Genomic DNA, 21,771 nt, shown 5'->3' with positions numbered 1-21,771 from the left:
AGTAGAACTCAGACACCACCTGGAAGGTTTCTTCAGCTTACTCCAGCTTATACAGTTGTTTCCTTCTTGATTTTCCCTAAGAAGATTGCCAGTAAAGTTTCGTGTATAATGCAATCATCTTCATGGTATGAAGTCAGGCCTCTCAGAGTCGAGGGAAACATGCCTATTATTAAAGTAAATCAGAGATGGTTTTTATCCTTTGTTTTAAACTTATATTTGGTAACCTGATATGTCTTCAAGGGGAGTATCTGTTTTCCAGTCCAGTTACCAATAGAGCCATGAAGAGGTACATGGTTACACCATACCCAAAACAATATCCTTTATTTTACCTTCAAATAAGACAAGTTTCTCTGTATTGCTGATGTTTTTCCATTGTTTATTTGAATTTGCTTTTTCCAAATGGATTTCTAGATGAGAAAAAAAGTTTGTGATGTCATCAAGGCCAAACCTGAATTACAGAACATGAAGTAATGTTTCCTTTCCACAGGTCCACAGCTGTAAATGGTATTTATTCTGAGAAGTAAAGAAATTAATTTACATGTTTTATTTTCATATAGATTGTAAAGCCATGACTACTGTGCAGAAATCGCAGTTGTGAATGGGTTTTTTTTCTCTATTAAAACAAAGTATTCTTGATTGTTTTCTTTTTATGTTCTTTTTACAGTGTACACTGTGATTTAGTAGCGAGTCAAGTATCTACCTACCTGTATATAGAGTCCTATCTGTTTGCTCTTTAAAGCACCCCCAGCTTGTGTTCTTAATAAAATCCCTCCAACCCAAAGGTCACTGTCTCTGCACATGGAGTTACTTATGTGCAAAGCCCAGTCCAGCTATGAGTGTGTATTTTGGAGCTGTCATCCTTGGAATTTTTCAGAGGCCTTTTTGTCATCCACTATGGTTATATCTTACCTAAAATAAGACCTATAGTATCATTAGGTAGTTATCCATATGCACAGTAGGCATGTATGATGGTATCTCTGGGGTTTTTAACCTATGTATGCAAAAGAATGGAAACCGTAAATGAAATCTTGACCCTGGGAAGTCAATCGCAGTTTCATGTCAACCTCACAAGGGCAGAATTCCAAATGAATTTTCCTCACTCCCTAAACCATTCTTTAAAATAAAATGCTTCCATGTAATAGTCTCACAGTCTTATAATGTGCCTTGGATTGTCCTTTGAATAGGTAATTTTTCCTGCAATTTTCAGTATATCAATATACTGCTTGGAAAAAGTATAGCATATTACAGAATAATACTGTAGATGAGGAAGAAAATTTGTCTCATCATATCTAAGGTTAGATGAGCAAATCCTTAATTCTCAGTGAAACTTATCATGAGCATTTCATATAGATACTTTCTTACATAATGTGGTGATTGATGAATTATAGAATCATAGGTTGGAAGGGACTTTGAAGGTTATCTAAGTCCAATCCATCTGCTATGAGCAGAGACACCTTTCACTAAGCCAGGTTGCTCAGAGCTCCATCCAGCCTGGCCTTGAACACCTCCAGGCATGGGCCCACTTCTGTAGGCAAATCTGCCTGTAATATGTGCTTGTAAAGGAGCAAACTGCTTGTTAAATACTGCTGGTGCAGTGAGCTTCTTCCCAATGTGGTGTGACCACGTAGTACAAAAATAAGGCATCACATGTCAGGCATAATGATATTGTTTGCTTTTATTGTAATAAAATTAACCAGATACATATCTAGTCTCAGCAATATTGCTATTGTATTCTTTTGTTTTCTTTCTCAGAGCAGTCAAAAGCTATTTGGTGATTTTTTTTTCTTCTAATTGCACAATCTGTGTAGAATTTGTTGTGACCTGTTGCTAATGTCCAGTCACAACAGGATCTCTTAGAAATGAACAACCATGCAAGCAATATTCATCTGGTATGATAATGTATTCTCACTGGGGAATTTGTTGTGATGGAGACAAGAGTCTAAATGTCAGATAGTGGCATCTCTTACAAGTCATCCAAAAAACTTTAAAAAATTAAATTAAGGGTAGCATAAAGGCTGAGCTGGAAAAGTGACATAAGATAGAGGCAAAGCACAACACTTCTTGAAAATGACAATTCCATTTTTTCTTTTAAAAATAAGATTTCAGGGCTAAAACTTTTAATTCCAATAAGAGAAAACATTAATATATTCTTTGTAATGTAAATGAAAATTATACAGGTTTAAAAGCCACTGTTGATGCTCTCACATCATGTATGGGAAGGCCCTTATTTCAGCTCCCTGATCCAAGTTTGTCACCCTCAAACATTTTGATGGCTGCATTCTGGAGTTCGTCTTCTTTTCCATGACGTATCCCTGTTTGGATCTGCTTTTCACATGCTTAGCCATTTAAAAAAAATATTTTTGTCAGTCGCAGAGAGAGAAGCAAGACAATGATAGTCACCAGAACCATGGATAATTCACATAACTTTGGAGCAGGGAAGCAGTCTCACTGGGAGGAGTCTACCAGACAGCCCAGAGTGGGTTAATGCAAGAAGCTGGGAGTCAGCATTAGGTTTCTGCATTCAAAACAAATACCCTAATCACAAGGCTGGGGAGGAGTTCTTTCTTCTCTCAGAAATCCTGTCTGACATTCCTCAGAAATACTTCCATCTAAACCAGTGTATCTTCACAATGCGGTGAGATAATGCTTTTTATTAAAAAAAAAAAAGTTTCATTACAGCTATTTATTTGGACCAACAGTGGTATTAGATTGTAGAATAAAATATTATGATTAATTGTTTCATCCTGCTGCAAACTCATAAAGGTCATGTTTGCTGTTGAGATGCCTTTCCTTTGTGCCCAAAGGGTATGTCAACCCGGGTGTGGTTGTGGCAGAGGGTTGGTGAAGGCTGCAACTTAAAGGCTGTCAAGAGTTCCCACAATTGCCACCCTTACCCTGAAATTCACATACACAGATAACCCTCAGCTGGTTCTTTATTGTATTTTTCTAGCTGTAGTGATCCTCCACAGCAGCGCAGATCCATCAGGGATCAGTAATACAGTTCTCCATTTACTCTTAATTTGAGACAGGTTTAGAAAAACTATTTCTGTTAGAAAAATTGTGTGTTGAGAAACAACTTTGCATGAATTTATAATAATTTCAATTACAATTCCAAACTTTTCCAGCTCAGTTTATCTCCTAGAAGTTTTATTTGGTGAATATTGAAACCTACATTTCAAACTTCAGAAGTAAAGCATTTAATTCTTATATTTTAAATTTGGACTTGTTTATTATGTATTTCATGATGTGTCAATATTTTCTAACGACTACTATAGTAAGTTCTAATTTTACCTTTTAATTTTTAAAGTCATCAAGGCCAGCTGATGCTTAAATGCAAGTTGAAACATTTTATCTGATTTTCTAGGTCAGTGTGTCCCCTTTGTATTGTAATGAAACAATTTGACACTTCAGCAGGGTGATTAAAACAAAAAAGGAGATTGCTTGGTGTGTTATTAGAGTGCTAGCCATTTTCAGTCCTCTCGTTTGCTGGAGTCTTTTCCTTGACCCTGAAAACCTCTGATCCCCTAATTAATGAGACAAGTGCTTATATTCCTTTCTAGATCAAAGCATTACCTGCTTGTATTGTTGGTGAAACAGTTTGATGTGTTGACACTTTGATATAGAAAATAAGATGAGCTGTTGTAATCTGCACTAAGTAGCAGCTGGTAACGTAAAAATAACAGAACGGTTAGAAGTTGGATCTCATATGTGTCACAACATGACCTGCTGTATCAGGCAGTATGTATCTCTCTTACTGACATGATGTGTAAAATGTAGAAGCATTAAAAATAGTGTAAGATTAAAATATTTCATCAGTTTTGGTTTTTTTTACAGAGTTGAGGGGGTTTTTGTTCATTCTAATTCAGAATGAAAGAAATCTTTATTTGCCTTCCCAATCTCCTGTTGCCCTGAGAAGACACCTGAGCTCTTCCTGTCCAGCTAGCCTGCTAATATCAGCAGAAATATACTTCTTCCTCACAAGAAATGGGAGCAATTCTCTGTTGTCTGTTTGAGGCTCCATTCCATTTCAGACTCCAGATAACAAAGGACCTAGAGTGGAAAGACTGCCATTTTCCCCCTTTACTGTCATTTTTCCCCTTTTCCTCTTTGCAGCTCTACCAAACGTAAATGACTGAGACCATAAATTGTAGAAATTAACTTGGAGGTCCTCAGATTTCTCACACAACCTTCTTCTAATCCATGGGAATATCCTGTGTCAGTAGAAAGCAAAATGCTGGTAGTGACTATTACTGAGTGAAGGAGTAGTGCATTAACATGTATCTCAGTCAAGCCAAGGGAAATTGTACTGGGTAGAAAGGGTGCCCAATCTAATTAAGTGAGTTATAATTTCCATGCAAATAAAGTACAAATAAGTTGTCCACAAGAAGGGTACTTATTAAGCAAGGAAGTTATGTCTTAGAAAACAGGAGATATAGAGACAAATGAAAATTGTCTGAGGTTAAGCTAAATTTGCCCTTGGAAAGGAAATTGAAACAAACAATAGTGTAACAACTTAAATGAGAACAAGGAAAGAGGAAATATGCCACTGGTCTGAGAATGGCGCGGAGATCAGGGGTAATTCTGGATTAGGTCTAAAAGCATGTGATTTTAATTTTTGTTTCTCTCAGTATTGAGCAATGAAGATGCCAGCTGTGAGGACAAGGGTTAAGAAAAGTGAATGTATGCAAATGGAGTACATGGCAGCTGTTCAATAGATTATTGTTCTTGCATTGGGTTAGTGCATGGTTTCCATCCCCAGTTCTGAAAGAGCTGGTATCTGAAATTCCAGGAATGATAGTAAAGTTCTTTAATAAATCTTATGAGGCCGTGTGCAGTGTAATATGACAGGGAATTAGCAGAGAAAGCATCTATGTTTAGAAGGGAAAAAATGTAATTTTGACAACTGTAGACCAGTTAGTCTTTATTGTCCAGTCTTCAGAGTAAGTTTGGAAGGAAAATATTTTTAAAGCATGGATCCATCAAGAGTGAATTGCAGTACAGTTTTCACACAAGAATGATCATGCAAAAATTCTTTGATATGATAACTGATTATTTAGACAAAGAAACCTTTTTAATATAACCTGACACATAAGCTTATAGGTTGTGCCATATGGAAAATTATTAATTACAGTGGGGAATGCGTATATTGTTATTTTACAAGCAGGCACAAGCTTAATGTGGGAAATGCTGCTTGCTGCTCACTGGGTTCACCCAGCGTCTCTTGTTTGGAAGAATGGGCACGTTTAGCTCATGTCTGTCTGCAAAATGTCATGTACCCATGAAGGAGATGAGGGATTAGTCAAAGGCAATAAGGAACTAGTTAGCAGGAAGGCAGTAGCAAACAGATTTGAAGGAAGAGATGTTAAGGTCCAAGGATTTCAGTAGTGGAATTTCACTCCAATTTCTTACCAGCTGGTGCTGAACCAGTTTTCTTTAATGCTGTCATTGAGAACCTTTGGCAGGAAGAGCAGCAATGTGCCAACAAAATTGTTTACTGATACAGAGCTGGGAATTGTTTTTAATAAGGCATGGAGATATTATTAATACAAAGTAGGTTCAAGCTGTCTTGCAGAAGGATTGGGATGGCCTCAAGTACTGGAAAAACAAAAGCAGTGGAGTGGAATTTCGGTGCCAAGTGTAAGGTATTATCTCTTCAGGATGAATAAGAGTTTCCACTGTCAACTGGGTAATACCAGTGTGCAGAACAGGCTGGAGGGTGACTGGGAACAAAAAGAGTACAAGAATGTGTCAGGTGAGAGGTTTCCATTGGCATGAGTACAGAGTACTGAGGAGACGTGCATTTAAATTGATCAGGGTAATGAAGAGCCTGCTTAGTGAGAGGTAACAGAAAAGGTTGTTTGTTTAGCCTATCTCAGAAAGGAAAAATAAATGCTTATTATAAATATATATATACGAATATATATGTTGTCTATAAATGCATGAGAAAATAAATAAATTAAAAATAAAGTTATGAAACTTTATTAGTGAAGTTAATTGGATTTTTTTCTTTTGTATTGGACATTGAAAAGTCTTACAAAAGCCATCTCTCACACAAAGGTGAGGTTCCAGAGAGAACCTGACAGCATAGGAGGCTGTGTGTTCTTACCTCTTTCAATTTAGATTAGAGTTGAGGGTGCTCATGTTTGCCCTAGAGGAATCAGAAAAAGATAAATACTAGTTTTGCCCTGTGTTTTCCTTTGCTTATGTCTTGTATTTTTCCAGACTTTGTGGTAAGAAAACACATGACATTGTTCCTTTAAATGTTTTGAAGCAACAGCAAAAAGATCAGTACCAAGATTTTCTTTAGTTGAGATCAGCTATTTTAAGTTTGATAGGTAGCAATTAGATTTTATATTTAATTGGAAATTTTAAATTTTCACCAAAAAACTGCTAAAATGCAAAATGGGAAAATAAAGAAACAACAATTCTCATTTGCAGGAAGGCAGATAGGGGGACAGAGAATGGGAAAGGATCTATCCACATTAAACCAAATATGAAAGTGTAGGAACTTCTGGACAAAACAAAATCTTCAGAAATATTTCTCACAGTATCCAAGTGGTCAGAATAACCTTTCAGGGTTAAAAAGGAGCTTTGCTGAGAGTAGCACCTATACCAAAAGGTGACCAAGCTCATCTCTAAAGTGACCTTTTTATGGGAAACCACCACTAGAGGAACCTGTGTGTAATTCTTCTTGCTTCTTCTTTACCCTACCTTCCAAAACAATTTAATCAAAACAAATAAATTTCTGTGAAAAGTTCTGATTTTCACAGCTTGACATTTTCCAGAAGAACAATATTTTGTTAAAAAGTTCTCAAGCAGCTATTGTTATTACTAGAGGTGAGCTCATGCAGGATTTTTGCCATATGCAATGTGGATGGATTTCAATATACATTTAGGAGTCTTCCAAATTCTTTATTGTAGAGCAGATGCCATTATTTTAGCTAGCAATTTAACTTTGTGATGAGCACTGTTTTGCTTTCCTTCTTCTAGTGAAGGAAGACATCTCTGCCTTGGAAGGATATTTGACTCTTTTATTTGTGTTTACCACCCTTCAGGCCTGTGAACAATGGGTCGTTTTGTCACATGGCTGCATGCTGTGCACAGAGACTCTTGTGCATGGATTTTTGTTGGTCTCATGAAGCTCCCTAGTACCAACTCCACTGGAAGTTACTGAGGAGGCTAACAAATGTCTATTTTTCTTCCCTTCACTTTTTGTAGCTCTCGGGTTTGTTTGTTTGGTTTTTTTTAAGTCCAAAGAACCTGATTTTGCTGATGTTTTTATTGGTTCAAACCTAGATGCAAACCTAATCAAATCAGTGCATTTTTTTCTGCTGAAAAACTGGCATAAATAATAGTTTTAAGGCTCTAGTGCCTCTGATTCTTGTCCTGAATGGCGAGTGGAACATGAGGTGTATTTTTTATGATAGCTCTCCAAAGAGACTAGCCGTTAATCTCTCCGAGTAGGTGTGTCAGCTGCAAACATTTCCTTCCAGTCTACCATTTCAATCACACTTCACAGTACAGAGAAAATTGGCAAGGATGTTAATTACTGGCCTCTAGAACAAACCACCTACTTTGATTCAAGTGTGTTTTCCAATTTTTAAGAATGTTGTTTCACCTACAGAACGGTATAATTACAGAAAATAGCTTGGTTTGGCTAACATCTTGTGTTCTGTGAGTTCTGCTTGCAAGGCAGCAAGCTGCACCAGGCAAGAGGCTCACCTGCAGAGGATTTTAACTTCTTTCTGACAGAAGTTAGGGCTTGCCAGCATGCAGTACATTGTTTTCAGTATCAGAAGCTCAAAACCACTGTCACTCAGATGTTAAACATTAACGCTTTCTGCTTTTAAAGCTGAAGGAACGCCCCCCATATAGTAAGAAAGTTCTTATTCACCAGGGAACTTCCTGTTAAAACTTTATGGATGTCTCTCACAGGAGCAATTACAGCAGTGGGTCCTGTACCTGGGCAGTGCAAAACCCTGGGTGCAACATGACCCACCGAGCAGCACGGTTCAGAGACTGCTTGTGTAGCTGCATTTGTGCAGCTACACAAGCAGTGTTCAATAAAATTTGTCAGGAATCAGCCAAGTATCCAGGACATGATTAATCAACCAGCAGAATGAATTGCCCATAGATGACTGGGAGTTGACAGTGAACAGTAAAACACCTGCCTTGAAGACTTACAGACAAACAGGAAACAGAAGCAAGCAGGAGCCCTGTTTTAGGAGAGAAATTTTGAGGCATACAGGCAGAGTTGTTCATGATTATACAGTGAGTTTGGCAGACTTAGAGGCTGAACTATGTGCATTCCCCTTCATGGGTTTGTAGCTCATATAACAGGTCTTTAATTTACCAAGAAACTTTTCCGCAACACTGTCCTGAAGAGTTGGCAGAATCCACAGTTGGCATTTCTCACACATGTGCCTCTTGGTTAAGGGCCCTACAATTTGTACAATTAATAACTTACACCATGAATTAAAAACATTGGAAAACAGCCCAATGCTCAGGCTCACGTGTCAAGGAATTGCTGTGGAAGTCTGATCTTATTTGTTGTTACAACAATAAATCACCCACTGATTTATTTATATGGTACCTGGGCCCTCAAGGCAGTCCTGCAGTGCTATTGAAACTGGACTTTTAAAATTAATGGTGATTAAGCTATAGACCCATATTAAATATGCATGAATACTTATTTCTCCCTGCCTCCTCTTTAACTGTAAGGCCTGTTGGGGCTGGCTACCTTCCTGAATTACAAGCCACATGCTGCAGTTTCCATTATGGTCATGAGTCACACTCCCTTTAGTGTGAATCAAGGATGGGAGGGGGAGTGTCCGGTGAGGCTCACAGATGGGAGATGAAGGTGATTGCTCAAGGATTCCCTCACCCCTCTATAAACCAGATCCTGGGTAAGAATGCACCCAGATCTCAGCGTGTGCTGTCGGTGCCAGTCTCTGCTGGATCATTGCCTACCACTGTTCAGGGTCCTGGTTATCCAGCAGCTCTTCTGCTGCTAACATCAGCCAGGGGCTGCTACCATGGGAGCTGCCCTTAACAGCCAGGGAGCCATGTGCAGACCAGAGTCATGTGTCAGTAGTTCATGGCCAAGGGCCTTGCTTCACTTTGTATATGTTGGTCAACAGTTTTGCAGTATAGCAGCACATATGTATCATATGAAATGTGTTTGCTGATAACCACTTGGCTGAACTGAAGAGTTCTAACCTTAGGTATTCAAAAAACTTACATGTGAGAAGCCATTCAAAACATGATTCTGCTAGTGCAGAAATCATGAAAAAAATATAGAAAAAATTCAATGCTAGAAAAAGAATATTTCATAAGAATTAAATAGGCTGGGGTAGTGCTCATTTGCTTCCTGGTAGCTGGTACAGTGCTGTGTTTTAGATTCAGTATGCAAATGATGTTGATAACTGATGATTTAGATGTTGCTAAGTGGTGCTTGCCCCAAGTCAAGGACTTTCAGTGTGTCCTGCACTGCCAGTGAGGAGGTACACAAGAAGCTGGGAGGGAGCATGGTCAGGAAAACTGACCAAAGTGGCCAAAGGGACATTCTGTGTGATAAAACATCACACCCAGGATATAAAATGGGGGGCGTTACCAGGAAAGGGTGTGATCACAGCTCAGGGACAGGCTTGGCATTAGTCAGCAGGTGGTGAACAGTTGTATCGTGCATCACTGGCCTGTCTTGGGATTTATCTCCCTCTGTCCCTCTCCTTTTTATTACAACTACTCATATGAATATCTTTTTTTTTTTTTTGCTTTGTTTCAATTATTTTACTGTTCTTATCAACAAGTTTGATTTTCTTTTCTTTCCCTTTCTGATTCTCCTCACCATGCCATCAGTGGGAGGAAGGAGAAGTGACCAAGCAGCTGCATGGTACTTAGTTCCTGGCTGGAGTTAAACCACAACACTGTGTTACATACAACAGTATAATTCTATGTGTGCAGTTATAATGGTTGAAATTATTGCAGAGATTGATGTGTTTTCAAAAAAGTATGGATGTTCTGAATAAATTGGTTATCAATTGTTTATCATTTCACAGGCAGAATTGATAGCTTTGCAACAAGAAAAGGAAGCTGCTCTTCAACAGTGCAAAAAACTAGAAGAAGAAATCCAAACATTGCGTGTTTATTACAGGTAAAATGATTGATTCTAATATGAATGAGTGACTCATAGGGGAAATTTTCTGTACGATGTCTGACTGAGGAAATGGCCTTATCAAATAGGTATTTGTTGGAAAAATGTGAATACATCAATGAATCAAAGCCTGCATTTCTGCTTTACTGCTCACCAACCACCTCTTTGAAATAGGAGTCCCTTTCTTATAGCCTGAATTTTGAATTAGTTTCTTCTAAGGGAAGTGAAAAGTTGGTGGTTGATTTTTGCTCTAGAAAGCTGTGCTATGGCAGTGTGATCATTTAAAAACACATGAACAAAAGAACCAGATTACATAAATGCTTGTTTCTTCCCTAATTGTTTGCACATACCTAACTTAGTCAATATAGATTTTAAAATAATAAATCTGTAATTCTAAAATACTGGTTTCTTCTTCAGCTCCAATATATGTGCCTTTTAATTCCTTATGTTCTGTAGCAGTATGGAGAATGAGAGAAATACCCATTCTCATTAATTTAGGTGGGCTGCACTGAACATTTGCATGGATCAGTGGGTTTTAGTCCCTAAGGAAAAGCTCTGTGTGGTCTAGTGAAGGAGTTAGCTTGTTTTATGGAGTGATGTTGGGTTACAGCTCTCATTTCATCCTGACCTCCTGTGTGAGAGGGGATACAGAGCAGCCAGCAGGTTAAAGGCAGGAGAATTGGCATCAACACAGCTGAAAATTGTGAATCCAAAGGCTGAATGTCTGTGATGAGGGATGTGGGCTACAGAGGTAAATAATAAATATAGTGTGAATACTATACTCATTGGAAATAAAGAGGACTAGTTATTTATGTCTAAAAAGCATTTGAAATAGCAGAACTGTGTATGTTTTCAGTGTTTCAGCATTCGAAAGTGAAAAATACTCAGGTTTCTAGAGGTTTTTCAAATTTCCCCTTCTCATTAAGTTTATTAAAACCTTGGAGGGAAGTTTCAAAAACAACTTTTGTTCCTAAATCTCATAGGCATTTATTTAAAGCCTGTTAATAGTGAATAGAAACCCCAAGCAATTTGTGATTATTGCATTTAATGAATTTGGTCAGCATTTAGTGTGTGCACAAATTATGGTATGATTTACCAAGCTGGAAAGAATTTATTATGGTGCCCTTAATACTCATTTAAATGGGGTGGTTTTTTTGAATAATTTAAAAACTGAAATGCAATTTTTTAATTGATATTTTAGAAATTAAGAATTTGCTTGTGTTGGTCTATACACATTGTAGGAGACTTTTCACTGATTTTTGAGTTACATTTTTGGCCTAGCCTATCAAGTTTGCACTAACATTCGATGTTTAAGTACAGTAGGCAGCAACAGCCATTTACTTGTTGAAATGCTTTAAATCCCAGAAATATCAACAATAATGACATGCAGAAATCAGCATTAGAATATATCATGTTATTAACTTATAGCTCTTAATTTGATCAGTCAAAATTTCACTGTAACTTGGCTGACAGCATTTGCAAAATCTATCCAGAAGCTGTGGAAATGCTCACCTGATTATTCCCTGGAGCAAGAACTGTTGTAGCACTACTGATTTATACAAGTTATAACATCTAAAGTAGAAGATTTTATCTCCTACCTACCTCACTGTTCTAGAGGCTAATGTATTCCAGAGGGGACCCACAGAGTGCCTGATTGAGGTTGGCAGGGACCTCTGGAGGTCGTCTTGTCCAGCTCTGCTCAGGCAGGGCCACTGAGACCTGGTTGCCCAGGTCCACATCCAGAGGGGTTTTAAATGTCTTTAAGTACGGAGATTCCACAACTTCTCTGTATGGAAACACTGTCTTAAGCATACAAAGACATGACTTGAAAAGCCAGAGGCCACCTGGAGCTGAACTTGCAAGGGTTGTAAAAGGCAACAAGGGTTCCTATAAGTGCATAAGCAGCAACATTTAATTTCTCAGGCCTGTCTTTTGATTTGATTAGAAATTAATTGCGCCATTGTGAGGATTCTTATGAACTTGACATTTTGGTTACAGTTTCCTTTAAGTTACATGAACATCTGCAGCCCTTGTCATCCAATAGTGTGACAGTGCTTTAAACACATGCCAAATGAAACAGAAAAGAATATGTGTCACATGTGCATAAAGCTTTGGGAGCTGTACCAGGCCAAGGGTGGGATGGCCACAGTAAGTATGAATGGCAAGGTAGACAGTGCATTTCCCAAGCCATCCCAAATGAATGAAAATTTGCACTCTGATTTGTGTGTGGAAGGGACACATTTATAGATGTCTGCTGGGTTTTTTTATTTCCTCATAGTGCTTGCTGTGCTATGGTAGTCTAGAACAAGCACTGGGAGTGTTTTTAGACAGTCTGTTTTCAACTGGGGTGGAACTTTGCTTCTTTGATCCAAGTGAGTTAGCTGTATGATTTGCTGTTCAAGGCTGCGTTCCCTGGAGTTACTTCTCTTTTTTGGATTTCAGAATTCCCCAGTGAGCAAAATACAGGCTTCCACACATGCTCCAATCTTCTTGAGAACTGTCAAACTGCAATGTGACAATGCCAGGTGCACATTCCCTTCACCTTCTGTTCTCTCATGTCTTCGCCAGATTCTTACACTTTCTGTCTTAAGCTCCAGCATGACAGCGGCTTAACAATTTTGGCTCATTAGGTGACTTCTCCTTTTGCTATTAGGTCTTCCCTGGCCTTACAAAAAACATTTCTCCTACTTTATTCTTTTTCTCCTTTTTTTAACTGAGATTTCTCTGAGTCGGGGTTTAGGAATGGTGCCCCCCAATTTAGTGGTCCTGCTGAGACTCTCCAAACCACATGCCACTCACTCATTCCCCCTTCTCCCTCCCGCTTCTTCCCCTGTGACAGGATGGAAAAGAGAATTGGAGGCAAAGAAGGTGAAGATCAGGAGTTGAGATAAGAATAATTTACTGCAAACAGCAATGAGACAAGAAAATGAACAGTAACAGCTACAATATTAATTTTAAAAGCATACAAAAGAGAGAGAGTGATTCACATGCACAATTCTAACCCCAACCCAAACATAGCCACACTATCCCGATGGGAAGGAACCCCTTCTTCCCAGAAAAGACTCCCTTCTCCCCCTGACTGGAAAATGTCATGAGGTGGTACAGAATATCCTCTGGATCATAGCCATTCTCCCTCCTGGCTACTGCAGAAACTTACCCTGTGCTGGCCAGAACCAGGACACTACATCATCCTTTAATTTAGAAGAAACAAATTTAAGAAAACACAAACAAATAAACAAACAAAACAGAACAAAACAAAACAACCCAACAACAACAAAGAAAAAACCAAACTAGATGCTTCCATTAAAGCATACAAGTAATACCTACATCACTTGTACTTGTGCCTTAACACACAATAACATTTCAAGGATTTAGTCACAAAAGTAATGACTGTGTGTGTATATTAACTGTTTTGTATGCATACATGTGTAAACAATGACATTAAAATGTGCATTTTTATACCAACCTGACTTTCACTAACATTAGCATAATCCAGGAAAAGCAAAGTATCATTTGATCATACAAAATCAGGGGAGAGATACTTAAGTCCAGACTATCTGTATGTGTAAGTACACACAGACATGCCTAAAGGAGGGAAACAAGTGGAGGCCTTCAGGGGAAAAATATAAAATCCCCTTCTATTTTCTCCAGAGGGAAGATTCTTGGTATCTAGAATACACTATTCAGATTTAGGTCCCCAGTCAAAGTAAGACATATATAAATTGGAGAAAGTTTGACAGAGGGCAACTGGTACAGTCAGGAAGCCATAGCATTTGCAATGTAAAGAGAGACCAAGGGTAGTGCTCTTGTACAGCCTGGGAAAGAAAAAATATTCCTTTCTTTGTTGGCTCCAGGGAGACCTAATGGCAGCCTAACAGAGTCTGTGCAGAGGTTGTCAAGAAAGGCGACCTCTTCACAGTGCTCCATGACAACAGGGCGAGAAACAACTGACAAATTGAAACAAGAGCATTTCAGACAGGTTACAAGGGAAAACTTGTTCCACAGGGGCTGTCCATCATTGCAACAGGTTGCCAGAGAGGTTTTACCATCTCCATCCTTGGAGATATCCAGTGTCTAATGTGATAAAGTCATGAGCAACATGGTGCAATCTCTTATTGATATCACTTTGAGAAGAAGTTAGGTTCCACTGGAGACTGACAGTGGTCACTTCCAACCTCATTATTCTGCAATTCTCTGATCTGGTAGCTGACTGTGTTTGAAGACATTCATTTTTTTTTTCCTCCAATTGTGAAAGAAGTCTGTTTTGTAAACCACACTTCTTTTCAGGTGAAGTGAAAAGCAAATCCTAACTGAAACTGGAGCTTCATGGAAAGCTGTAATGGCCTAACCCAAAATTTAAATTAGCTTTTGCAGATGTAATGAGGAAACATTTCTTTCCCTCTGACTTTTGACTTTTTGAAAAGAAAGCATATCCCAGAACAATTTCTGTCTTCTTTAGAAGGGACAGAGAAGTGAAATGGAATTAAAAAGGAGGAAGAAGCTAATTCAGATACATAAGGAACAAGAAGCTGGCTACGAATAAAAAGTTTGGCAAGTTCTGTGCTTCTGTTTGTTCTTCTTGTGTTGTCTCTGTGTCAAGTTTCAAAAAGAAAATTGTGTTTTCTGGATGCTAACTCAAAAATACATACCAGAAATTAAAATTTGCATAAGAGTTAGGAATAGCATAGAATTTCTCTCTTATTAATAGAATTGTTTCCACACAGTGCTCTTTAAGCTAGAGATTAATGCAAATCATAAGATCCTCAGTGACCAAAGAAGGCTATATCCAAACAACCAGTTTTGAAGTACATGGGAGTGTTAATCCCACTACCTCTTTCTCATATACCTCTGTTGTTTGAACATCATCACAAGTTTTTTATTTGCATATTTTTCAGTTATGTGATCTGGAAATTTTATAATCAGGTTCCTTCTTCCCCTAGATTTATATGCTGAGTATGACACCATATTGGTGTGGGGTATGCCTTTGGTCAGTTGGAGTCAGCTGTTCCAGCTGTGTCTCTATCCAACTTCTTGGGAACCCCCCGCCTGCTCATTGCTGGAGTGGTGTGAAAAGCAAAAAGGGCTTGACTTTGTGTGAGTAGTACTCAGGAATAACTGAAACATCCGTGTGTTAGCAACACTTTTTTTTCAACACAAATCCAAAATCTACCCTATACCAGCTACTATGAAGAAAATTAACTCTATCCCAGTCAAAAGCAATATAATGTTGCAAAGTAATTGGAATATGTAAGTTATGGTGAGCATGGGAGCAAAAGATGCCTTATTTTACAGTTATGTGATGGTTCTCAACAATGAAATAGAAGATTAACTTCAGTAAGGCTCCTTGTACTAATAAGTACAGTTACTTGAAATAAGTATTTTTAGATTCAAACTTTCAGTTAATAGAGGTAGTTTCTCTGCATGCAATGCCTGCAGTTTTCTTGCTCCCTAACCAGTTGTAGCACTTTATAAGTTAAAAACTATTGAAGAGATCTAACAGAATTTAAATCTACAAGTTTCAATGCTTACAGTACTTCAGTTGGAATACTTGGAACTCATGTTTAAGTGGCACAAGCAAATGGTCTAAATAGCAGTTGGTTTTATGGAGGTCCATATATTTTTCCCACAAAGTCTCCTGTAAAATGATATGGAAGTTCATTTTTTAAAGACTGAGATTGATAAATGTGAAAGTAGGAAATCAAGAAGGTTTTTTATTATTTCCCCAAATAAAGAACTTATAGGCTCAGAGGCAAACTCAATTTTCATCTTAATTACAGAACTGAATCACCCTGTAACAGGTGAAATGGATGAAGAAAGATATTTTGTAAGCCATTACTTCTAGTCCTGAATAAAAAGGCTTTTCTATTCAAGCTTTGGATACAGTTGTGTGTGTTTAATTTACTTCCATTCTACAGTTTCATGACCGATGTTGTGGAATATAATACTCAGATGGTGCCATTTCCACCATGCTCCATGGACTCTGTGTATGGATATAGAATGGTATAATTCTTGCTGTTAGAATGTTGCTTTCATTCCAGTTTTAAGGACTATTAAAAACTATAAATTATTTCTACCTAAAAAGTCAATATTCATCTTCACAGCCACTGCAGTAGCAAGTCAGAATACAATAAATAGCCTAAATCGTCAGATTCCTATACTCTGACTGACCCCTGCTCAAACATTTCAGCCTGTTTGTTCTGCCATCTCTCAGTCTTCTTCAGAGTTCTCTCAGTGTAGATTTTCCTCAGGGGAACACAATGTGTAGCAGAAGATTGGGCTGTTCTAACATCCAGTTTCCCAGCCCAAATGAACTGAACCCATTTACAGTGGGATTAGTGAAGCTGCAACCACTAATGCAGAGTGGTGATCTCAGTTCTTCCTCTAAAGCAATAGCAGGCTGCCTTGAGCACCTGTCCCAGCAGTTTACCTCAGAGAACTGGTCTTTTCATACCTGTTTTTTTTTTATCTCACTTTTTCAGTTATGGCAGTTGACTCATTTTCCTGCTCTTTTCATCCTGTCTGCTTGCCTCTGTTCTGGCAGTTGCTGTCATTGTTTCAGTACTAGTTGCTTTAGACATAACATGGTGTAATTACAGTCATTAAGAAGAATGACCAAGCAATGGTATCACTGTAAACCACACAGTTCTTTTTGAAGAGCAATTTTGGATCATGGAGAGGACATCAGTTGTGTTGTAAGTATTCTCTGTTTTTGCAGCAGAGACTTGTATTTTATTGAAGAGTTTCAGACACCTGACATTAAACATAAACCTTCAGCTAATTAAATTTCCCACTTACAAGCAAAGAATAGGTTCTTTTTATATACCAAAGAGATGAGGGGCTTGGATATGCAGTGGGAGACCATGTAATACATGTTTTGGAGGAATCTAACCTGCTCCAGTTTGATCAAGCCAAGCATATAGAAGGCAATGAATCTGTAAGGGAACACCAAGGTTTTTATTTGTTTTCTGTTGTAACAAAAGAAAGGCAGGGACTGTCTCTCTGTTTGTTTATTGAACTGAGTGTTAAAATTAGTAGAAAATTGGGGTTGAGAAATACTGCTGTCTTTAAATCAGATTGGTTAAAACCACATTTTCTCTCAGCAATCCAGGGAGGTTTCTGTGAATTTTTAGTCAAATTGTGGGGTTGAGGGGAGCCAACACCCTGATTATTTGGAATCTATGTGTTCAGTCTTCTCCTCTGTTTTGTGCCGCTTTGCAGTGAGGTGCTGCAGCCCCAAAAGAATTGGGATTTTAGGTGAGTTTTTCTCACTCTGCAGTCTCGTAAGCATTTTCCCACTAGTAAGCCCCTATGTCCCCTGTGACTTCTTTCCTTTGTCACTTTATTGCTTATGCAATCACAGCTCTTGCTGGTGTCACAGGAGATAAAAGTCCAAGGTTTGGGGGCTATTTCATGAACTGGATCAGACAGCCAAAGGGGGAAAGACTGATCAGTGAGCTGCTCTCACTGGAAAGCGGCTGCATGAGGTTTTGCTGGTGCTACTGAGATCGCTGTATTTCTCAGTGGCTTGGTGCAGGTGATCAGTAAAGACCGAGCCCTCCCTTGCTATCCTTGTGTATTTCACACTTTATTGAATTTATTATCCTCCTGTCCCTGCCCCATTCCCAGACTTCTTGTTCTCCAGCTTGAAATTGATTATGGTCTCACTTTGTGCATTTGTTCAAATTGCTAGCAGTAATATAGTCAGAGACACTGACTTTAGAAATAAATCTGTGGATAGAAAAATTTATTGGGAGCGTGGCAGACCAGACTCACATGCATTCTCCAGTTAGTATTTGACCATTTGCAAAGAAAAAGGATGGTGGAGAGAAACTCCAGTATGTACCATAGGCTTGGTGCTTACAGTGGCAGTTTGGCAGGCAATGAAAAGTATCTGAACCTGCTGGGGGCTTGTGGGTATCTAATATTTTTGCCCTCCAATGAAATATTGTAGCCATCAGCATGTCTTTAAGCTTTCTGTGTCTCTCATTCATTTAGAAACACACAAAAAAATTTGGATGTTTTGCTTCTTGCCCTGACATGACTTTGAAAGTTTTCCTATCTCACTGGGAAAAAAAATTTAGCATGGAGAAACAATTTCTAACTCAGCTTTAGTGATTTATGAAAACTTTGAGAGAAGGGAAGCACTGAACTGTCAAAGATCCAAGGCACCTGATGGAATAACAAACCACCTCACGCCATCCCTGCAACCAGAATGTAGAACACTCAAATTGCCTTGTGCTGCTGTTGGATTGGTCTGACTGACACTTTATGAAATCCTTGTGCCTGATGTTTCCAGGGGCTGGCTCTTGGCCCTCAGAGGTGCCTTGCCAATAGAAACACTAAGCAGCAGGACGGAGGAAGCAGCATGAATATGGACTGGAGTGCCTAACACGCTCTGTGATGCAGTTTTAATTTGCACCCTGTGCTATGCTAATTCCACTACTGCTTCTACTACTGGCTGTTATAGTGGCAAAGTTTCTAACATTTTTCAAATTAGTTAAGGACCAACAACTTTTTGTGCCAAGTACTTTAAGGCTAGAAGTGCTGCACAGGTCCTTACACTGTATTGCACAGGACTTGAGCTGACTTCTCTACTTATTTGCTGTCGTGGGGTAATGTGAACTAAAACAACATTTACTTTGTCGTTTTTGCTGGGATGGGCCTTTTCACATGAGTTTCTGTTCTTCTCTAAGAGCAACGATTTGCTTGACAGAAAGGAATTCCTTGCTATTGGATGCTGATATGGTCTCACGACTCTGTATGCAGGGCCCTGCTGGCATTATGTTCACAGCTGTCCTTTGCCTGGCTGATTCCCTCACCTTCTTTTTTACCTCTGCTCTATGTGGTTTTCTGTTATGACTTCCTTGGTTTCTCAGTGAGCTGAAAAGTCTGGGAGAGGTGTAACTTTGTTCCATGCTTTTGAAATAAGCACATAGTTAGAGATATCCAGGAACCATTTTTCAAAGTCGTTAAAGCATAATAAAATTGAGTTCTTGGAAGGTTTAAAGTCTCTGTAAGAACTACCTGCAATCAACCCACTGACTGCTACTGGTAGCTTGGAGTAGATAGCAATACAAAGTATGAAACTCCTATAGAAATACTTGTAAAAATTAGGATGAGGAGATCACTGAAGTTGGTATCTATTCTATACAATGTAAGAATGCACAAAATCAAAATTGGAGAATCTATAGAAAGTATATGCAGGATTATGAAATCTGTTATCTGGTAGAAAGGGTGTATGGACAAAGGCTACATATTCTAATTCTACCATTGAAATGTTGAAATGATGGATGAGTATAGATTAATCACATCACTAAATTCTGCTTCAGCTGCTTTATTTGTCTAAACTGAATAAGAAGTTTTACCCATTTACATAACACCTTTAGAGACTATGAAAATGCAGGTACTCTTGCTTTAAAATGAGAGAAGGAAAACACATACAGAATAAGAAGCAGCCCTCTCTAGAGCAAGTTAAAGGAACACAGGAAAACCGTGTGTGTAATAAGAGCTATTTGGAAGACAGATTTTCCCATGAGAAGTTAGGAAGAAAATCTAAAAGTGTAAAAAAAATTGTCTTGCCCTATAAATATTGTATGAAAGGGAATTCTTTTGTTATTAATATGATATTTAGAAATATAGTAATAACATTGTCAGGAGGACTTAAAATGCCATTTCATTTTCTGTTGGTTTTTGCCAGGACATGTTTTTATGTTAAAATGTCAATTCAATTATTTTGAAAAATCATGACTTTGATGTGTTTCAGTTCAATTCTCTTCAGCTGAAGAGCTGAAGTCAAATGGCATTACAGTTTGAAGTACTAAGGTAAAAGAAAACTTTTCACTTAAAAATGTGCCACGGGAGGACAGCATATTTTTTTGTGTGTTGGAATTTATATTTCCCAATTAAAAAAAAAAATCTTTGGTGAGAAGACCTTCTACATGAGCAATTTTCAGTCAGTGCTAAACATAACATTACTTTTCTTACTCTGCATTTAACACTGCTCACAGTGGAAAAATGTTAGGGAGTGTCTAAGAATACTGCAGGTGGCAGAAGTGGCAGAAGTCCTCTGCCTGTCACAGAACACAAAACAGAAGGCTGCCCAGCTGTTTTGTTTACAAAGAGAGAAGTCTGAGAGTAAGGTATTTTCTTTATTCAATTTCCATCTAAATTCAGAGCTTTTGTTAAATTGATAAATGCATGTCATGCCTTTTACTGAAAAAATTTCCATTTTAACTTCCCACTCCCTAACTGCTTTTTTAACTAATGTGATAGAGGTCTTGTGTTTTGGAAGGTTTTTAACCTATGTCCAGCATTCCATAATGATGTGTTACTCATCTGGTATGGGTAGTTCTTCCAGCATAGGTGTGAAAACTGTGATTTTTAGGAGAGTAGAGACCAACTTGGAAGCTTCAGCCACAGTTTTCCAGTGAATAAGTGGGCCTGCTGGGATTTGTTCAGTTCCGAGTTTCTCAGATATTTGAGTGAAGTGTAACATACTAGTAATAGTTTGCTTTTATAAGCAGCCATTTACATGGTCATGACAGGAAGGAGAACTAGCACAGAGCCACTTGTCTTTTTTCCTGATGCCACAAGACAGGCATGTAACCAGTGGTATGGAGCTGCTGTCTCACTAGCAGAGGAGCTTTTATGGCTCTGAGTTTGGAAGGAAAAGCCACAGAAGGAGAGGGAGGGAGTTATGCTGAGTGAATCATCAGTGTTGTATTTTCTTTGATAGCGAAGAGTTTAGAGAATCTTTTCCACTACCTGAGCCTTTCATGTTATGGTTTCATCTTTTTTTTCTCTTAATCTGTGCTGTATCAGCATTACAGAATGGCCAACCAAAAATGTTTTCATGAATGACAAAGTGCACGGTTTGTTTCTTATTTATTTATTTATTTATTTATTTTACACTGCTAGTGAGTCACCCTTGGTATGACAGTTAGTGAATTGAAAAGTGTAGTATTATACTGTACAACACTAAAAGTTTCTCCTGGTTACTGCTGGCTAATGTCCTGAGGAAGAGAGCCAAAAACGAGATCTCAGAATGAAAAGAAACCTACAAGCGCTGTAATCTCAGAGTTGAACTCTCGGAGGTTGCTAACATTTGGAGCAAATAAAGTCATACTCTGTCACACAGGTTCCACCACTGTGTCTCTCCAGTCATCAAGAGAGATATTTTTATCCAGTTTTTACCACTCTCTTAGGGCTTCTGCTTTGATTTTTGAGACCAATTTCTTGGCTGTGGTAATTAAAATAGATTTTCTTCATGCCTGATACTGTCATTGCTGTCAAGCTTTCATAGTTCATAGCATATGTCTGTACCATTCACAAGACACCATAACAAAAAATACTGATCACCACAAAATAAGCTTTGAAATGGCCAAATTGTTTCAAAAGTAGGAAATAATAATGGCAATTGTGTAAAATTTGGTAAGAAATGTTATAATGTTAAGAGGTGTAACTGTAATGGATCTCTCTGTTTTCAATGTAAATTTGTATTCAGTGCTGGTCAAAATAGGCTTGTATATATGCAAGCAGTATCTGCCCAACAGTCAATAGTCTAAACTGAAATTACAGTCGATTATTTGGGATTTCTCTGCTTCTCTTTTGTGTTTTGT

At 38.3% G+C, this 21,771-nt stretch overlaps 1 protein-coding gene across 2 annotated transcripts in view; it reads left to right on the top strand.

Annotated features, from left to right (window-relative positions):
* The window catches only part of MIPOL1 (mirror-image polydactyly 1), a 184,528-nt gene that overhangs the window by 123,096 nt on the left and 39,661 nt on the right, over positions 1 to 21,771 (top strand). For both annotated transcript variants that reach the window (XM_031064477.1, XM_031064474.1), the window contains exon 11: positions 10,059 to 10,153. In XM_031064477.1, the coding sequence (XP_030920337.1) occupies positions 10,059 to 10,153 (95 nt within the window). The remainder of the gene's footprint in view (positions 1 to 10,058; positions 10,154 to 21,771) is intronic.

This window comes from Geospiza fortis, unplaced genomic scaffold (genome assembly GCF_000277835.1).
Source record: "Geospiza fortis unplaced genomic scaffold, GeoFor_1.0 scaffold54, whole genome shotgun sequence".
NCBI lineage: Eukaryota > Metazoa > Chordata > Aves > Passeriformes > Thraupidae > Geospiza > Geospiza fortis.
Note: the sequence above shows the minus strand (reverse complement) of the source record. Positions and strands in the feature narration are given on the sequence as shown.